Consider the following 21,770-nt stretch of genomic DNA (forward strand, 5'->3'; position numbering starts at 1 on the left):
AATCCAGCAGTGAATGGTATACTATGTAGTATACTATAGTTGTTATACTATACTATGTACTATACAGTGGACAGACACCTTACTATTGCATAAGCTCTTCTGGTGTTTGACCAAGTAGAGCTAAAAATGCCCACATTACAAGTTATAACTTCTGTGCTTTCCTTTCCTAGTGTGTGAGACATCACTTCTCTAAGAAGTGTTTGGATAATAATCCGGCGATAGGCTTGCCTAATGTTTTTCCTGCTCAGATACACAGATGGCTCCGGCTGTTGCAACCAAAATATAATTAAAATCAGACTTCTTACATCCCGGGAGTATACACTCTGCATAAGAAGTGTATCCGACATGGATCTAAGAAGAAATTGTTGCAACCATGTTTATATCATGAGGTGTCATTTGTAACGTCATTATCGCCAATGCAGAAATTTAAATTTGAAGGAAGAAAAATCGACATTAACTAATCAGATCATTTTGATACACAATTTCATGACAAGTATTCTTGTTCATCCAACATCATTTAGTCTGGCTAAACTATTGTTTGTTTAGTGTGGATAACCAAACTTCAGTGATTCAGTGTCACTTTAATTTTACAAATTTCTTCTACTCTGTGTAATGTGTGAGATATTCATGAAGTTAAAAAGTTCAAAAATAGTACATGTAATGAACATTCAGTTTATTGTTATAAGAACATCTTGAGTCACAAAAAAGCCAGAGAGATGACAAATTTACAGACATTAAGCTTTAACAAGGTAAAACAATTTACATAAGGTGTACAGATGTATTCCATAGACAGCACATTTCAAGTGAAAACAATGTATCCAAGGCCAATGTTGACTTAATGAAGAGTTGTGATAAAGTTGTTTTCAAGAATATATCTTCATATACCATTTATCAAAATACAAGTGTTATTTTTTCACATAGGTAAATTTTCTGATCTTTCCACAAAGGAACTGCATTTTGAAGAAATGTAGAAACTTCTCATGTACATCCTCTTTCATTGACTCTTAGAAATCAGTGGTATATAATGAAAGGGCGAATAATACCTGTACAGAACTACTTCACAATCATGATATATATACAGCGAGATCAATATATCTTACACATCCCATTTGCTATTTTAAGTACATTTTACATATCAAATAATTAACATCTCCTTTTTATTTTTCTTTTTTTACAAGTTCACAGATCTCTGTGTCTATCAATACATGTATTTACAAAATGAACATTGTTTTCTTATTTTTGTTCTTATTAATACACTTGTAAAACTGTTTTACATGAATATTTCTTGGTTTTGCTCCACAAAAAATAATTAAATTTACCTTTATCAATTCTATTTCATACAGTTAACAACATTGAAAATATGTATATAGTGATCCAAACACATTATATTTTCAAGTATTATTTTTTTCCCTTACTAATGGAAAACTGGGGAGAAAACATGTTTGTACTAAAGTCAAATTATCCTTTGACAAACAAGATTGACCTTTCATTGTCTACTAGATAACATACACCACCATAACATTCTGGGATCATCAAAAACATGACCCAGGAAATAAGACTAGAATATACACATTACTATATATTCAGTACAAGTTGTTTACATACATACAGTGTCAGTGTTTATAAATTGTTCAGAAAGATTTTCTGCAAAAGTAGTGTTTTATTTCAGTTAAGAGAGTTTCAAAAGGGAAAATTTAAAATTTTTCCTTTTAATTCTCATCTTTTATTAATAAATGAAACGAAAACTTCAATACATATAATAACCACAGTTTATGCACTATTCCAAATCCCTGTACCTATCATCAGTATCTTGCTAGTGACTAGCAAGTGCAAGGTTTAATTAATATTGAATTTAAAATGGTCACAACAACTGATCTACCTATAGTATAATAATAAAATCAGTATTACTTACGTACAATAAATAACGCTTCATTATAAGACTCACAGTCAATACAAAGCTACGACATTACATATTATATGGAATACTCTTATATATGTCTAAGCAAAGGCTGCAAAGAATAGCACTGAAGTGTAAAAATAAACATGGGATCTTCTTAAAACCAATCAGGTCATTTTTAATTTGGTATCAAAATATTATGCACAGTCTGTCATGCCTGCTCCAAATGATGAAATTATTTCAGGTCTGTACATTGGTGTAAAACTTAATACCTTGTTTTCATATATATATGTATACTCGTTATCAAGTGTGGTTATTTGAGATCAGGAGTCCTATTAATAATGCAAAACTAAGGATTATTTTGGGACTTAGGGTTGTCTTTTCAATGATCATACATGAAAAGAAGAAAACTTTTTAAATGATATCTGCAGTAAAAAGATAATTGTAAACACTATCGGATTTTGAGTTATGGGACAAGCTTGGTTTGAGACACTTTGTTTTCGATTTTACTCGGCATCTGTATAATACATGAATTTGAATCAAACTTGTTATAAGGCTTAAATCATGGCACATATGTGTATCCATAACAACGACTTACAATGGTGTAACCATACTTTATGATATCAACACACAAAAATAACCCCACTTCTCTGGAAATGGAAGCCATCAAGAGAAACATCTGCATTTAGGAAAACAAATAATAGACATAAATCAAACAATTTTACCCCTACAACCAGGCAACAAAAGTATAACAAATAACATTATACATTTGAATTCTGAGTAACTTTTAAATGGCATATGAAGGAATTCATATATACAATTGAAATAGCAAAATCTAGGTGGGGAAAATGAGGGTTTATGGACTTCTAATCTCATTCACACTTCAAAGTATACTTAAACTTCCCCTAAACACACTTTAATCTAATAACTAATACTATAAATGTATAACTTGCTTTAATAACAAAACTGTATGCGGCCAGCCTGATATAGTCAGTATAATACAAATAGTATACAAGTCTCTGTTGACAACACACATCTATATTAAACTACAGTCCACAAAAAGCCTTATTTATAAATATCTAATCAGTTTTAGAAGACAATCTATTGCTTCTTCTCCTTTTTCTTCAAAAATGGAACTTTGTCCTGAACTCTGTTGAGAAAATAAAATATTCAGATATTCAATATGCATAATACAATTGTTTTTTAAAACAAGACCAATCTTAAATCAAGCTTTTCTATACAAAAATTGTGCATTGTGCCATTGGAATTGAAATATCTTCAATTTAATATGTAAAGACATGTTTTGCATGTTTAATGCATTTAAAAATAAATACATGTAAAAGTTTATATTCACTTACTGTTTCCAGAGGTTGTCTTTTTGTGTGCGAGCAAGATCAATGTAATGATCAATCTGGACCTAAAATCACAGAAAAATACTTATTTTCAAAAGTATTCACCTGAAAATCGTCAGAGTAAGCATACTTTGCTCTATATTTTAGTCTACAAATAACATTTGGCTGTGTAATCTATTTAGCGCCTTTGGCTTAGAGTAACTTCAGCTTAATCAAGTACATCACTTTACTGTAGATACAGATAATAAGATATGCATTTGGAAATACCCTAAATTATATCTACACTTATGCCCTGTTCACACGGAGAGTTTAATTTGAATTAAACGTAAGTTACTGCAAATTAAATTTGATATCTGCGTTCACTCGGAGAATTTAATTCGAATTACTTTAATTCAAATTAGTGTACTGCGCATTAAACTACTTTGCATTAGCACAGTGTGAACGCTAAGCGAAGCTAATTTGAATTAAATTTTGACACATGTGTAAGGGCAGAATTAAGTCACAGGCCACATGTTGATGGTCAAATATAGGTACTTGTGCTATTTTTGAGTGGTAAACAAAGGAAAATTATGTTAATCACTAAAATGTCTACAGACACTATGACATTATGTCAAATCAGTGGTCAAATGTTTACTGCTCTGCACAATATGACATGATTTGTAAATGACGTCATAATAGCCTCACTGAATAGCCTTGTTGTAAAAATAAAACTATAATTCGCATTAGTTTACTTCGCATTAGCTGTCGTGTGAAGGCAATTCAATTCGCATCATTTTACTTCGCATTAATGTACTGCGAATTAAACTCTCCGTGTGAACAGGGCATTAGTTGCTAAATATTAATTTCTGCCAAATATTGAACATGCTTAATAAAAAACATTTACAGTATGCTTATAATGAATTCACACTTATAGAGAATTGATTTTCATTTTTGATTGTCTTTTTTCAGATACAAAAGGTCCAAAGGCCACAGTGCTTAGTGTTCACCTGAGTCAAACTTCCCATTCTGACAAATAAATTCAAATATAAATATCATCTCCAAATCAAAGTGCATGATTTCAACAAATTGCAGTATATTTTATTTTAAGCTTGATGTCAACTTTACAACTTGTAACATACTCAGTCTGGTAGATATCTATATATTTCTGTGTATAACTTCCCCCCAATTATGGCCTCAACCTAGTCTTTAACTCTCTGAACAAACACACAAGGAAACTTCATGTAAATATGACTAAATGTGTCCTTTGTTCTCATGAGATGAAGATTTTCAAATATTTTTTCTTATATATTCCTATGTAGAATGATGAATGTACTTAATACATGTACTTCAAGGCCATGAACAAACATGCATATATACATGCAGAGCTCGTAAGAGGGGGTCCAGGGACTGCTTAGGTTCCTGGACGCTGATTTTTCCCATTTTGTTTACTTTAAAACGATTTAGATTGCAAGTTAGCTTAAAAACGGACAATGACAATACTAGGGCTGTATCAATATATCGATATGTATCGATATTTAAGAATGTATCATAGCGAAAAAATAACTTCCAATATGTATCGGACAGGCAGATTTTCTTATAACTCTGTGAAAATTTTAGGAATTTCAATCACCAAAGGTTATATTTTCACTGTTATGAATTAAAATTGATCAATAATGATATAATCATTAAAGAGATAGCACATCTAAGATAAATATTACAAAATACATACTAGGCAACTTTATTTTTAATATGTTGATTTCACAGTCATTTAAAGTTTGAATTTCAAGTGTAATTTGTAATGACAGTGAAACAAGAACTTTGAAATGAGTTATAAAACAATTAGTTTTTATAAAATTCATGCATTAAATGATTTATGAGACTTTTTGTTAGACTTGTTAAAGAATCCAAAATATCGGATATCGCTTTGTAAAATATTGTATCGTATCGAAATTTTTTGCTCAATACACAGCCCTAGACAATACAAGCATGGGAAAGGACTGTGACTTTCTCAAAAATTTTCATAGTGAAAACTGAAGGTTGACAGCTTTGAAAATTCCAGTATTTCAAAATTTTGAAGGAAAAAAAAAAGGAAATAAAAAGCAGAAACAGAGAAATTGTAACGTATTTTTTAGATGCTCAAACCATAAGTCTTATGCCTAAATCATAAGGGTTGGCAGCTCTGCATATGAATATGCTTTACCTATGATCTGACTATAATCATGAGCCTGATTTTGTTTAAAAGGTTTTTTTCTTGACTTTTGTCCTAACCTTTCCCCTCATGCCATGACTTTAGAAAAAAAAAACACTATTGCAACATGCAATTATTTTGATTGGCCCTGCTGTTCTTTTTTAACAGTTGTATCCAGGGCTCCAGGGGCCATGATTTGAACAAACCTGATCTTTATATATTAATATGAATACAATGTAATTTTGCCCAGCAATTAAGAATAGTTTTCTAAGATTTTTTTCCTGAGGATCCTTGCATATCAATATGACTGATTACAGTTATGCTGTTCTTGAGAAGATTTTTTTTATGATTTTTCCTATTTATTCTCATGTAAAACTTTGACCCTTTTATGACCCTACCCTACATTCGAGAACCATAATTTAAACAAATTTGAATCTACACCCAATATAAACACTTTCACATAACTTGTTTTCTGGCCTAATGATTTTTGAGAATTAAGTTACCCCACCCAAATTTTCTCTATTTTTCAAATTATCCTCCTTGGCAAGTGGCATGGCTCTTCATTTGAACAAACTTAATTCCTATCAACCACTGATACTTTGTGGCAATTTAGTTGTAATTGTACTAGTGGTTATGTAGAGGAAGATGAAAATGTGAAAAGTACACATACATGAAGATTACCTACATGTTCATCACTCATCAGACAGATTTACCCTGGACAATTATAGATCATAAACCTCTGGCTCAGGTAAGCTAATGTCAGAATCTCAATTGAAAGTTGCTATACTGGTTTATCATAAATGGAAACTTGCATTTAGTACTAAAAGTTATACATTTTTATTGGAGAACTGACAAAAATACCTCTTAAGTCTGACATAAGGAGAAATGAAAATTATCAACACATGAATTATTTATATATATATTGCTTCCATATTGATGTAGTCTACGTCTGTACATTCAAAGCAAATGAAAACTACTAAGAAAAGCATTATTAACATGATAAAAGAATCATTCTACTCTTTGTATCCATGGCAACATCATTCACTAAAATTGAAAGGAAATATTTTCCTGGATGTATTTTACCCAGTTTTGCTGAAATCAAACTAAATCTGTTGGTGGAGTGTCATTAAAAATATTTTTATATTCCTCTATCTTTAGTAACCATGACAACCCTGCTTATCAAAATTATTAGAAATTTACAAAAAAATATTAAGTATCTTGCAGTAAATCCGAGACTTGTGTACAATTTTCTATTAAAATCAGGCCAAAATTTTAGGATTTGAAGCATAATGCACAAATTATACCATTTTATATTAGGAACATACCAATATTGTCAATTGAATTTTAAATTAGTATGTAGAATTTTGTACCACTGTGTACATTTAAAGCCATTTCTTTGCAAAATTTAATTAAATCAGACCAAAACTCTATGAGCAGTAGATTTTTGAAAAATGTTTGTATACAGACCACAGGCACTTGGGGTATGGACCCCCCCCCCCCCCTCCTTTTCCATTTTTTTCTTTTTAAATCTGGGGTCGAATCACCTTTTTCCTATTTTTGTATTCTAATATGCACTGTATGTTATCAATAATGTAACTCTTTTGTCTCTATAAGCTGTTTTTAAATATATCGTTTTCGACTGATACATAAAAAGAGAGAAGGCTTGCAACTCTTTTCTCATCGTCTGCCTCACCTCGCTTAAACTTCGCCTGATTATTTATCGAAAGAATAAGAAAACATGGAATATGCATACATCAATAAATTCCTTATGCATTCTTCTTTCTTTTCATATTTCCATTTATTTTTTATGTGCCCCCAATTTGTAAATATTTCGATTAAATCACCTGCATCTAGGGTAAATTTTGTTGATGTGCACCAGCTGGGACGGAAGTGCCCGGTATTATCGGGTATCATCATTACGTGTAATGTCATTCGGAACATTAAATGCGAGAAGGAATAAATCCCGAATTTTCTCTTCATATAACATGTAACGGTAAGTTCTGTGAATAACAAGATAACTTTATCTAGCAATTTTTAATGGATGAAGATTATACTTTTAATAGACGACCTAGACAACCAAATTTCACAATATTGTTATTACAAAGCCTGGAATGTTTTTAATGCAGAACATTTATAAAGTTAGAGTTACCGTTATTGCACTTCCGTCCCAGCTGGTGCACACCAACAAAATTTACCCTAGATGCAGGTGATTTAATCGAAATATTTACAAATTGGGGGCACATAAAAAATAAATGGAAATATGAAAAGAAAGAAGAATGCATTAGGAATTTATTGATGTATGCATATTCCATGTTTTCTTATTCTTTCGATAAATAATCAGGCGAAGTTTAAGCGAGGTGAGGCAGACGATGAGAAAAGAGTTGCAAGCCTTCTCTCTTTTTATGTATCAGTCGAAAACGATATATTTAAAAACAGCTTATAGAGACAAAAGAGTTACATTATTGATAACATACAGTGCATATTAGAATACAAAAATAGGAAAAAGGTGATTCGACCCCAGATTTAAAAAGAAAAAAATGGAAAGGGGGGGGGGGGGTACATACCCCAAGTGCCTGTGATACAGACAAATGGACAAAAGGTATAGGTACCTTTTCTTACCTTGCATAAGCTCTTCTGACCAATTGACCAGATGAACAATTTTTTTTTTTACACACACAGTGTCAAACATTTAGAAAGTAAGAATTGTATCAATATTTACCTTGTAAGTTTCATATACTTTAGGCAAGGTGAAGATATCAACTACAGCTGAAACAAAGAAAATCCAGTTACACAATGCTAAATGTCTTTTATACCATATACATGTATATTTTGACAAACATGAAAGTTTCAAAGCACAGGTACCTACCCAATATAATTAAAGTCATGCCATTGAACCAAGATCCAACATAAGTCAGAACCCAGAGGAGAAGTCCAAACTAGAAAACATGAAAATATAAATTATAAAACAGAGGTACTCAAATGCTACCTTATTAACTTCTTTCAAAGAAATTAAATATATTGCATTTAATTCACTTGCATTTAAAACATAGTACATATATATGTATCCCAAAAATTAAAGATATTCATTTATTTCTGGTATTACATTGAAGCACAAAAAAGTCTATTAGGTACCGAGATTATGATAGATCCAGTCTGGATTAAAGCTCATGACCTACAGCACCTTGATGTACTTGGGCACTGAGATAATCAGGTTTACCTCAGAGAGAAAGCCGGAAAAACTCACCTGAGCTTCAAAAAACACTAAGTAAAATCTCACACTGTCATTATGGGTGTTAGGTGTTTCAGATTTATAACCATATAAATATCCCTTAGACCTAATGCTTATACATGAAATATATTATACATTGGAATTATTGCTACTATACAGCTTTTAGATTTGATTTTGTGTTTCTTGGATGAAATTAGTGAAGAGCAAAAATGTTCATTTCTGTATGACCTTTCCCAAGGACCAAGAGGTCATGACATGATGTAGGTCAAAGCCTGAAGGACATACAGACTACAATACAGTGGGTTGTCGGTGTAAAAATTTTCCTCAAATGTAAATATAAGCAATAAATAACAATGTTAGCAAGCAAATTCAAATAATTGTGGTCTCTCACTTTTGGTGTCTTAGTGGTTGAGTACAATTATTTATGGCATATTGTAAATTTCTGGTCTGTGTGTCTTGTCTTGTCCGTCCATCATACAAAAAAGACATAAAAATCACAAAAAAGATACCACAAAGATTAAAACTTCTCAAAATTGCATCAAACATCAAGATCAAGGTCATGAGGCCAAATATCATAATACAACTTGACTACTGGATAAAACAGGAGCCACTGTACAACCTGAAAGGTTATGTCACAAGTAATGCACGTGAACAAAAATATGAAAGCCCTGTCTTTTCTGAAAGAAAAGTCATGGCGAAAGTTAAAATGTTTCATAGGTATCAAACTTCAGGTCAAAGTCAAGTCAAAAATGATAGTTCTTTCATATAGGTGTTGTCATAGGTAACATACTACATGTAAAATATGAAAGCCCTATTTTCTCTCATTCAAAAGTTATAACCAATGTAAAGAAAAAATTGAAAAAGACTGTGAATTAAAGGTCATGAGGTAAAAAACCAGAGTACATTTGGAAAGGTCTTGAAACATGTAATGCTCATATCAAACATAAAAGATAATTTTCTCTCATTCAAAAGTTATAACCAATGAAAAAAAAATGGCAAAAGACTGTGAATTTAAGGTCATGAGGTCAAAAACCAGAGTACATTTGGAAAGATCTTGAAACAGGTAATGCTCATATCAAACATAAAAGATAATTTTCTCTCATTCAAAAGTTATCAACATTAAATTTTTGTTGAAAATTAGGTCAAACTAAAGATCAAGGTAATGGGATTAAAAATCTTTTTTTAGTAGTACATTTGGAAAGGTCTTGTAATGCACATGTCAGATATAAATGCCCAGTCTTCTCTCATTCAAAAGTTATTTATTTCTTAAATATGAGATTTTCTAGTAAGATTTTGTACCTTAATAGAGTCTACTAAATCTTCCACCAGAAATAGGCGTCTGAGCTCTCTAATGGTGCAGTTCAGGTGCTTCAGAATATTGACCACAGCATCTCGAGCTTTGTCCTCAGGCAATTCAATGTCCATCTCCAAAAGTTGCCTGTTAAATATCCATATGACTTGTAACAGACATTTCTCCAATTATTTTGCAGATCAACTGGTCTAAATCCACATTTCAATTTACATTTATGTAAATTTGGAACCCTTTTTAAATTTTCAAACAAAAAAATGTTACCCAGTTCCTTTTTTACAGAAACAATTGTGTTCTGAGCAAAATTTTACCTCAGATTCCTAAATCTATAAAATGTTCTCTTAATACCAAAGATTTAGAGAGTCCCTCCCCCTTTTTCTTACTTGAAAGGATGACCCTCTCCAGATTTCTGCACGGCCTGCAGGACATTTTTGTAGATTCTGAAGCTAAGGGTGACAGTAAGGACAGCGAGAGAGAGATATGCCAGGACACTCAGTACAGAGAAACAGGAAAGTGAGAGAAGGATGAATAACATGGATCCAAACACCACACCAGTCTTCTTCACATCACACCAATAAATCAGCTCCAACACTACAAAAATCATAAAACATAAATTATGAACTAAAAACACTATCTCTTATATAAATTGTATACACAATTTAATAACCCCTAGTATGCAAAAACCTAATATAACACCAAAGCAATCTTCAAGCATATATAATGCAACCATTTTTAATAATTAAATCATAAAGGATGCATTCAGTAATCAAATTCATTTGGTTTCTGATTAAAAACTTGCATTGTGGATCAAATTCTACAACTGTTTTTATAAATCGTATCCAGGGCTTAATATCCATTGCATGCAGATAAGGTAGTAAAATGACCCCACTGAAAATTAACCCCTAAACCTTAAGTGAGAATTCCAAAAGACAAGTACACTGAATTTTTTCAGTGCTATTTTTCCACAGTTTTGAATTTTTAGATTACATGTATATAAAGATGTGAATAAAGGATAAGCCTACAATCTTACTGTTATGACATTAATTTCCAACTTTTGACACCTTTTTTTTCAATTTGAAATTCCAAATTGAAAGGGTACAGGGACCCTTTTCCACAAGAGGGTCAATAAAAAACTAGTGTCATGTCACTTAATAATCTGTATTGCAGCTGAATGGAGTGGGTTTTGCGGTTCATTCTACCACAACTAGGATAAGGGGGGGGGGGGGGGGGGGGGAGGAAATTCAAGATATCAATTTAGCATCTTTAAAGGATAATGTCATCTTTTATTGGACATAAAATATTAATATAATGTGATTTATAGTGAAAAGTATTTCACATCAAGACATGATTTATTATGGTCTGTACAGATATGCTCCTTATCTGGGAAAATAAAATAATTACGATAACTAAACATTTCCTAGTCAATGAACTGTAGTATTTCATTCAATAATGCCACAATGCACAGCTGTGCATACCACACATCAGCTCTGGGCTGTGTCAACATGGTTTGAAGCTAATAGAAGCATACAATATCATGAAATATTTGCATACACCATTGAAATTCCACACTTCACTAGTGCACATGGGATCTGTTGACTTTTGCAATGGCCTAGCCACACTGAGACAATACAAGAAATCAATCACGAATTGCCAGCTGGATAACCCAATGCTAATATCAGTATTGCAAGAATTTATCACTGGATCCCGACAACCTCCATCTGATCTCCCTATCCACTGAGATTGGGATCTATGGCATTTTATTGCAAGGGAACCTGGGTTTTATTTACCTGACAGCCTCATCTTCAGAATTCACCAAATTATCACTTCCTCTGACTCATAATCATGACATGATTTTTTTTCTCCACTCATTAATATCTGATTTGTTGTGCTTAGGTAACACAATAAACTAACTGGATGTGATGCTAACTTAAAGGAAGGCAGTTTTTCTTATAGTAAATGATTTGTCATTTTCAATTCTGCTCTTTTAAACATTTCATAGATACATAAAGTTATAAATAATCAATATTAATTTTATATAATTAATAAATAATTATATATAATTAATTTTATATAATTGTAACAAAAGATTTTGGGCTAAAATTAAATTCAATGGACATTAAATGTATAAATTCATTATTAGTACAATGATACCTGAAAATAGGCTTCAAAAAGATTAAATAGCAAGGCCATTGTGAGTGCAACTAATACAATGCTTTGAACATTAATAAATATTTTTTGGCCAGAATTAGAGTATTTCTTATTATGAAAAAGAAAGTTAAATCCTCACACATAAAACATGGGGACATTAAACCGGGCTCTTACTTGTAGGAGTTGATAAGAAAATGTGTTAATAAAATGTTCAATGACCATTTCATTTTGATTACTGAATATCTTTTGGATTGACAAAAATCCATCTGGACTGACATTGGCTTCTAGTCCAGATAATTGAGTGACTTTCTTCCACATAAAATACTTTGGAATTCCTACTTCATGATAAAACTTCAGAGCAGGCTTTTATTACGCACACTCTGTTTAAAGATTTCTCATTGAATAAAGGTACTGAACATTGATTGTTTTGTCTCTGTTTTTGTTTTTGCAAAGCCATGAACTTAGCACTTAGTCTTGTAATTTAGTGAATAATATTCATAGAGTAATGAATACTTGTACCACTGCATAAACATTTGTTTTCCTGGCAGAGTGTTTTCTAAATGGGTGAAATTCTAAACTGTCAGTACACTCATGTTCATCTTTTTTTTCTGCTTCTTCAAACATTTTACCACAGATATGAGATAATGTAAACTCCAGAATTATAGATCATCCCTAAATCAAACAAACCCCCTTGAACCTGCCTCTGTACCACTAATAACAGATGCTCATGCTCAAATAAAAGATTGACCCATTCCCTTTTGTAAGGACTTCCACAAGTATACAAATTTGTCCTATAACATGACACATGCAAAATATTGCATAATGCACCATCTTCAAATATATCTAATGTTTACGTCAAGGTTCATTTTGATTTTGCACACCACTTTTCCCCCTTCTATTGTCAAAACCAGGTCAACTTCTGTATATTAACAATCTTTGCATTCTAAACAACTTAAATAATCTTGATAGCTTTTAATAACTTGGCAACTACAGTTTAAATAAACATGCACGGTACCTTTTACTCTCTTTTCATTTCACTTGACCTAGCTACTCCAGAAGAATTGAAGGACATGTATACAATTACTCTAAATTGTGGTAGACTTTCATTAGTAAATATTTACATGCATGTAACAAGACTGCCCTGTTAAAAAGCAATGTAATAATCATATATAATAACACCCATTTCTTACAATACACATATCAGCAGCCAACTATTTTTGCCAAATGCTTCATAAATTTCAAGAAATCATAGATGTGCAAATGTTTCCAGTGGATATGGTCCCCAAACATTAAGTATTTCAAGCCCTACTTTTAAGCAAGTTGTGTACACTGAATAAATGTCTCTATTTTCCTTCTCATGCCTCACTTACATGTAACCTTATTTGGAGTGACCCCAGTGCTACTTTTACTTTCTGCTTGTCCCTCATCCTTTTCCTCCAACTTACTCTTTTGTCCTACTGGTAGAGGTATACATAAAGCGTGATGAGCAATACTCTAGTTATTGAGCTTAAATTTGTAAATGTCTTTCTTTGGGGGATCTTGTTTCAATGCAATGAATAACTGAACCTTAACTGAATGATTATATGTCCTTTATAAGTTAATACCATTTATGATGACATTTCTCAACTACAGGTTTGGACCCTTGAGTAGTATCATTTTTATCCCTGGAGCCTAACGACAGATTGAGATAGATGACTTTTGCTACTACAAAATACTATAGTGACATTCAGTAATATTCTGGAGTATTTGTCAACAGGATCGATACAACAGGATTTGGATATAGTCCTAAAAGCTTCACATACCGGCTCCAGATTATTACTGACATTACATATACAGCAACAGTCACTTGTTGCCATTCTCTTACAGCAAACACTTTTAAGGGCTTACATTCTCAAGACAAAAAGAAAATATCTTAACCAAGAGATGACAACAATAAAAACCTTCTCATTTATTGATTTGAACTTATTAACAAGCATTAATTCTGCTCTCAAAAGCAAAAATTAATCAATACTCTATGACTCAATACCTGAATCACAATACAAAGTACCAGACACTGCACCAAACCTGTATATAGCAAAATTTTACAGCAGCACATTTATATAGTAGGTATGGGGTGAATGAATCCATGACAGTCATTCAATCTAAATGCTAATAGCATTGCTTGCAATTCTCTTGGGCCCATCTTTTCATATTTAGTATTTATAATGATAACTCTATTAGGCCACAAAGTCAACTTGATACATCAGGAAAACAAACAATCCCAAAATTATACCCTGTGAAATGAAACTACGCTTTATAATAAAGTAATAAAGCTTGTACAGTTAAACACACTTATAGCAAACAGGCCTATAATGAACTGACGCTTATAGGAGAGTGATTTTCATTCCCCTTGACTTTAAACAAGATGCCAATGGGCCACACCGCTCACCTGAGCATTTCGGAGTTCAGTATTTTATAAGTGGTATCTACCTATCCCTAAGGGGAGGGGGCATGATTTGAACAAACTTGAATCTACACAACTCAGGATGCTTCCATATTTCTTTGACAAATCATGGCTTAAGAAGATTTTTAAAAAAAATTTCCCATAAGTTTTATCTTCTATTGTGTCAATGCCCTACCCCCCCAGGGGACATAATCTTTGCTGTTCTTGGGATTTTTCAAGATTATCCAATGTACATCTGGCCCCATCCTACCCCTGGGGGGCCATGATTTGAAGAAACTTGAATCTACACTACCTAAGGATGCTTCCATATAAATATGACCAATCATGTCTTTGCTGTTTTTGAGAAGAAGATTTTAAAAGATTTTTCCTAATATGTATATCTATGTAAACCTTTGATCATCTATTGTAACCCCACCCTACCCCTGGGGGTCATGATTTGAACAAACTTAAATCTGCATACATGAGGATGCTTCCATATTAAATAAAATATGTTTAATCATTGCTCTGCTGTTCTTGAGAAGAAGATTTTTAAAGATTTTTCCTATGTATTCCTATGTAAAACTTTGATCGTCCATTATGGCCCCACCCTACTCCCTGGGGTCATGATTTTAACAAATTTGAATCTACACTACCTAAAATTGTTTCCATAAAAGTTTCATCTTTCCTGGCCCAGTGGTTCTTGAGAAGAAGATTTTTAAAACATGCCACCAAATTTTCACTATTTAATTATCACCCCTTGAAAGAGGGCATAGCCTTTCATTTGAACAAACTTGAATCCCCCTCACCCAAGGATGATTTGTGGCAAGTTTGGTCAAAATTGGCCCAATGGTTCTGGAGGCGAAGATGAAATTGTGAAAAGTTAACGACAACTACAAATTTTCATCAGAAAAGCTCACTTGAGCCTTCAGCTCAGGTGAGCTAATTAAACAAGAGGCCCAAGGGCCTTAACGGTCACCTGAGTACAATACAACAATTTAGAGGATCCATAAACTGATAAATGAAGCTTTGTCGCCCAACAGCAAGAAAACTAGTATGATTAGCATCAACAAAATAATTGGTCAAGTATCTATCTGCCCCCCCCCCTCCCCCATTTATCACTGTTCCCATGCAGACTATTAACAAAATGTCTATTATTTAACCCCATATTATTCCTTCTCACAATGGCCTCCCTTGGCCTTTGAAGAACATTTAAAAAGATAAGTTATTTTTGTCTCATTTTTATTCATCTATTATTTCCAAGTCATTAAAACTATGAAAGTACTTTTTTTATTATAAAATAAATTTTCTTGCATAATTCTCTTATTCTATTAAGCTTTCAAATACATTATGTACACTGATTAATTATCAAAGGTGAATGGCAAAGGGGAATAACTTTGCTCAGTAAAATACAAGTTAATACAGCCCTGGCCAGGACCAGAAAACTTGACTAAATGGTCCAGGTGTTCAAAATTCTGGTAAAAATACCCTTGCATATTAAAACTTTTACTCTGTTTGCCTTGAACATCCAGAGAAGCATAGAATATTTTCAAAGAAATGTATTTTCACCATATTATTAAATAAATAAAGCCCCATCCTTACACCAGAACATCTGACCCATTGGCCACGAAGTCTCAATTCTGGAAGAAGCACCCTTTCTCATCATAACTGTACACTTGTTTCTTTAGTTTATAACCAGTAGTAGATAAAAAATTTTGAAAGAAATTATGCATTTTCCCTATATACATGTAATCAATAGAGCTCCCCCCCCCCACACACACACCACAACCCCTGACCCAGGGGCCATGAATTTCACAATTTTGGAAGAGGCATTTTGCCTTATCATAACCATGCACTTCCTTTGTTTGAAATATACCCAGGAGCAGAGAAGATTTTGAAAGAATTCATGCCTTTTCACTATATAATCAATAGAGCCCCGCCCTAACACCAGAACCCCTGACCCTGGGGCCATGAAATTCACAATTTTGGAAGAGGCACTCTTGCTCATCATAACTATGTACTTAGTTACTTTATTCAATACCCAGGAGCAGAAAAGAAGATTTTCAAAGAATTAATGCATTTTCACTATATAATTAATAGAGCCCCCCCCCCCCCCCCAACACCAGAACTCCTGACCCTGGGGCCATGAATTTCACAATTTTGGAAGAGGCACTCTTGCTCTTCATAACTATGTACTAAGTTAGTTTATTTAATACCCAGGAGCAGAGAAAAGGATTTTCAAAGAAAAACTGCAATTCTACTATATAATCAATAGAGCCCTGCCCTAACACCAGAACCCCTGACCCTGGGGCCATGAAATTCACAATTTTGGAAGAGGCATTCTGCCTTATCATAACTATGTACTAAGTTACTTTATTTAATACCCAGGAGCAGAGAAAAAGATTTTCAAAGAATTCATGCCTTTTCACTATATAATCAATAGAGCCCCTCCCTAACACCAGAACCCCTGACCCTGGGGCCATGAAATTCACAATTTTGGAAGAGGCACTCTTGCTCATCATAACTATGTACTTAGTTACTTTATTTAATACCCAGGAGCAGAGAAGAAGATTTTCAAAGAATTCATGCCTTTTCACTATATAATCAATAGAGCCCCGCCCTAACACCAGAACCCCTGACCCTGGGGCCATGAAATTCACAATTTTGGAAGAGGCATTCTGCCTTATCATAACCATGCACTTAGTTACTTTATTTAATACCCAGGAGCAGAGAAAAAGATTTTCAAAGAATTAATGCATTTTCACTACATAATCAATAGAGCCCTGCCCTAACACCAGAACCCCTGACCCTGGGGCCATGAAATTCACAATTTTGGAAGAAGCACTCTTGCTCTGCATAACTGTGTACTTAAATAGTTTATTTAATACCCAGGAGCAGAGAAGAAGATTTTCAAAGAAATAATGCATTTTCACTATATGATCTATATAGCCCCACACTAGCACCAGAACCCCTGACCCTGGGGCCATGAATTTCACAATTTTGGTAGAGGGCTCAATGCTTATAACTATGATGCCAACAGTTTGACTGCTTGATGTCCAGGAGTAAAGAAGAAGATTTTTAAAGATTGCATTATTTTCAGTGGTTTTAGCCCCACCCCTCAGGCCCCAGGGGGACAGGGACCATGAAATTCACAATTATTGTTCCCCTTCACCCATAGATGCTATATGCCAAATTTGGTTGAAATTGGTTAAACGGTTTCAGAGAAGAAGCTAAAAATGTTCAAATGTTAACACACGACGCACGACGCACACCGCACGACGACGGACGAGAACAGATAGCAATAGGTCACCTGAGTGACTCAGGTGACCTAAATATATATTGAACACGTAACAGATATAATGAAATTACACTTAAATAGCAAAGCAAAATCATCCATCCCTGGCAGTTCGTTATTACACGTAGTATGTTTTACTGTATTAATTTCACACTTTCAGACCTCACTTTCAATATCTGATGACTATTGTCTTATCAGTAGGAATATAAACAACTTATCTAAAACCCTTTTTTTTCAAGTCTGCAGTATTTGCACATGCTCAAAATGTCTCTCTTCCAACTATTCAAGGATGATTAAATAAGATCTTTGACAAACATACATGACCATGTTGATCAAAATTTCAAGTAGCTAGCTAAACCAATTTTCTTTAACATAGTAATTTATAGAGCTAATGTCTTTAACAATCTACCAGTCTATCAGTGGAACTAGTTCTTGACAGGATATTTTACGAAAGAAGCTGAACAGTACCATATATTAAAATTTAAATACCTGCAGAGGTGTTAAGATGAGTTTCAATCACCCTAAAAACCCTACACACACATGCAATAAGTAATAATGTGGAGAACTTACCTCTTGGATCAACATTTTTCAACCAAGCATCTGTAAAATGTAAAAAAAAAAAATAAATAAATAAATAAATAAATAAAAACATTCAGATTACTTAATTATCAAAACTTTATGAATCATGTCAATTTTAATTCTTTTTAATCTTAGATCCTGATTCTTCATATTATTATTAAAGATGCTTATATCTTATAAACATGATAAATGAAAGTCTGTCTGAAACATGTGTCACATAAATTGCCATTGAAAATTACTCTTTAATCAAGAAGTCAGTTGAAGTGTAAACAAAATAAGAAATTAATGCAATTTTTTGCAAGCATGCTTAGAGATTACTTTCCTGAAAAATACTGAAAGCATGCTGCTAATCTTGGAATATTTTACAACATCTTTACACATACAGGACAGATAACTCAAAAGCTGCTGTCTTATCTTGCATCTAAAAATTATAAATCACCAGTTTCTGGATTCTTTTACATAAAGAAGAAAAATAAATGAACAGCTATGCTTTCATTGCTTTGTATGGGAAAGGCAATTTTGATTCAAAGTTTTTGAGAAGGTCCTTGATTACTTCATATCAATAGTCCCTCTGCACAATTAGTAAATGGTGACCAAAAGGACAGCAAGGTGAAGAGTATTTGATTAAACAAGTTTTCCAGGTATAGTAACGAAGTTCTATGAGAGGTTATGTTATTTATGACCTCCCAAGTCCAAATATGAGTCTTCCAAAATTATGTAAATGTGTTATGGATTACTTACCATATGGTATTTATAACATATGTGTTATTTATTACTGACTCGTTTCCTCTGTAAAATTGTACATGCAAATTTGCAAGAATGAGTTCATTATAATGTAAAGAAATAGTGCCAGAAATATCAGATAGAAGTACCACTATCTGATATAATAATTGTATCATGCATGATGTAAAGGGACCAACTACAGTTCACCGAGTACATACCAAACTCAGAAGGGAGTTTCTTCTCCACTAAAAGCATATGACATTGAAAGCAAAATGAAATGTTAGCCACCATCATGTAATAAAATTAGTTTTAAAATACATACATTATTTATACTATTGACAAAGTTGATTATCATAACTATCAAGTTGATAAGTTTCTCCAAAGGGTAATGCAGCTTTCTTATGTTTCAACTTTCTGGTTAAAAATTGTTAATTAAAAATAACTGAAAAGTAAACCTTAAATATTGCAATATAGCATATGGGGATCATGTTGCAATATGATAATTGTTTGAATTTTGTATGAATTTTTAGCAGACACTTCTGCTTTAATTAAAAGTAAGCAGCTCTACAATTCTGGTATTAAATTGTAAAGCATCTTATATTTTACATACATTGTTTGAAAATATGCAGCATATATTTTTATCTTTTCCAATGAGTAAAATTTAACCTGTTTTCTTTATAAAACAATTCCAGCAAAATATAACTGCCTCCAAAACCTTTAATAATGCAATGCCAAAGGAGAGGGGCTCTAAAATTGTTGTTTCCAGTGAATATATGGCATAAATGATAATTGATTTGAAATCATGTGTACTTGATCATTCTAGTCAGACAATTTTAGTGAACTCCAAAATGGTCTTTTGCACCATCATGCAATGCTGCAAATGGTATTTTCCAGTGTAAACAAAGAAGGGGTTATGTTCCCTGACATCCATTTTCTCCAATTAAACTGGTTCTTTTTAGTATATAGTGACTTTGTTTTAAAATTATCTTCAATTATGCAAGCCTTTTAAAATCTACTAATGCCCGTTACTTTTACCCGACTGGAATCATGATTGTACCAGCCAGAATATTTTTGTTGAAGAAAAATTTGATAAGCTAAAAAAAATAATAGTCTTGTTTCCTGCTACCCGACCGACCCTATTTTTTTGCACCCGACCCTAAAGTTTTTTTTAATAGTTTTGAAAAAAAAAAAATCAAAAAATTTAGGAATTTCATGTTCCTAAACTGAAAAAAATATATATTCAAGTGGTATTTCATGAAGTTGTATGTTTCTAATATGGACTTTCATAAAATACCAGAGTTGTGCATCAAAAGGCATTAGTTGATTTAATTTTAAAAGATAATATTGACCTATGACATGTTTAATTTGGTTTTATATTAGTTCATATCCAAAAATACTGTTGGAAAAAAATTAAATTAAATTAAAAAATAAAATAATTTTCCTACCTACCTACCCTATTTTTTTCAGGTTGGTAGCAGGAAACAAGACTATTATTTTTTTGGGCCTAACATTGCTTCCACAAGGTACCTCCTATATTTGTAAAAGTACCACCTGTTTCTAATCTTTTTGAAAGCACTGAATATGCTTTTTAAAATATTTCTTAAGGCTATTATATTTTTATTTTTTCTCTCCTTTTTATGTCTAAATTTGGATTACAACTACAAAGACAATAGCAGACTTTTTTTTCTTTAAAAGACCTTGTAAGTTGAATAATTTTATACAGTGTTTTGTTTTAAATAAAGTTGTTTTTGAGCAATATCTTTTAGTATGTGATAAAAATCAGGAAATTACTGATATATATAAGTTTAAAATCACAAATTTAAATAACTAATTATCAATAATGGCCTGATTCATCACATTTTCAAGTGACAGTCCAGTGCACCTTGGTAAGTTCAGGAAATAAATCTCCTTACTGTTTCTGTTGGATAAAAGCTGCAATACCTCATCTAAAGAGACACTTATATTTTTAATTAATAATAGATGAGTAATTATATAAGCTGTCCTGCTTGAGTTAACCAAAAGCAAATTTTTACATGGGATCAAGATGCATTATTGTGAATGACAGTGTCGTCCTTTTACCTGAAGGTGTTGAAACTGCTTCTTTTCTTTCTGGAGCTTTTACTGGTGTTTCTTTTTCAGAGGATGAAGTGATGGGATTGTTTTCAAATGATTCACCCAGTAAGTCAAAACCTGAAGCAGGGGGTGCAGAGGGTTTCAAGGGTTCAATATTACTTGGAATAGAATCGAAACCTGTTTGGGATTTCTGACCAAATGGTTCGTTATCATCAAGATCTAACAGATTTTGAGTGTTTTCATTACCAGCTACTGTTTTTGCTGGTAAAGAATATCCAGGCTCATAACGGTCTGCCTCCACCGTCTCACCCGAAAATGACGTGGTGGTCACCTCCTCGTCTTGCTCCGGGATTCTGTCCACTTTCTCGAAGTCTTCTTGGCTCGCATCTTTATGTTCCATGTGCTCGCTATTAAGGTCCATTCTTCTGAGCAACGATGCTTGTCAGACTGTCAATTCTTGATTTCTTCTGGATTTCTGGTTTCAACACTGGTCGGTTAGCCAGTGAACTTGACGTAATTTCACAGGCATGCGCAAGAAACGTAATTTCCTGTCTCGGGATTTTTCATCACACTGCCTGA

The 21,770-nt window shown here is 32.8% G+C and overlaps 1 protein-coding gene across 8 annotated transcripts; it reads right to left on the bottom strand.

Annotated features, from left to right (window-relative positions):
• Nucleotides 1-656: 656 nt before the first annotated feature.
• Nucleotides 657-21,702, bottom strand: LOC133182654 (reticulon-1-A-like). 8 transcript variants are annotated; one of them, XM_061317503.1, is made up of 10 exons: nucleotides 21,198-21,702; nucleotides 19,337-19,360; nucleotides 18,387-18,416; nucleotides 13,473-13,559; nucleotides 10,338-10,545; nucleotides 9,945-10,083; nucleotides 8,283-8,352; nucleotides 8,136-8,182; nucleotides 3,256-3,314; nucleotides 657-3,047 (listed from the first exon to the last, which is right to left on the bottom strand). In XM_061317503.1, exons 1-10 carry the CDS (start codon nucleotides 21,610-21,612, stop codon nucleotides 2,999-3,001), a joined length of 1,128 nt encoding a protein of 375 aa, XP_061173487.1. In that variant the 5' UTR covers nucleotides 21,613-21,702; the 3' UTR covers nucleotides 657-2,998. The 8 variants fall into 8 exon arrangements, with proteins under 8 accessions (XP_061173487.1, XP_061173486.1, XP_061173492.1 ...); XM_061317502.1 differs by having other exon boundaries at nucleotides 19,337-19,363; XM_061317508.1 differs by lacking the exon at nucleotides 19,337-19,360 and having other exon boundaries at nucleotides 21,438-21,702.
• Between the last annotated feature and the right edge of the window lie 68 nt (nucleotides 21,703-21,770).

Source organism: Saccostrea echinata, unplaced genomic scaffold, assembly GCF_033153115.1.
Source record: "Saccostrea echinata isolate AGI-Se365-2 ecotype Australia unplaced genomic scaffold, CSIRO_AGI_Sech_v1 ptg000009l, whole genome shotgun sequence".
NCBI lineage: Eukaryota > Metazoa > Mollusca > Bivalvia > Ostreida > Ostreidae > Saccostrea > Saccostrea echinata.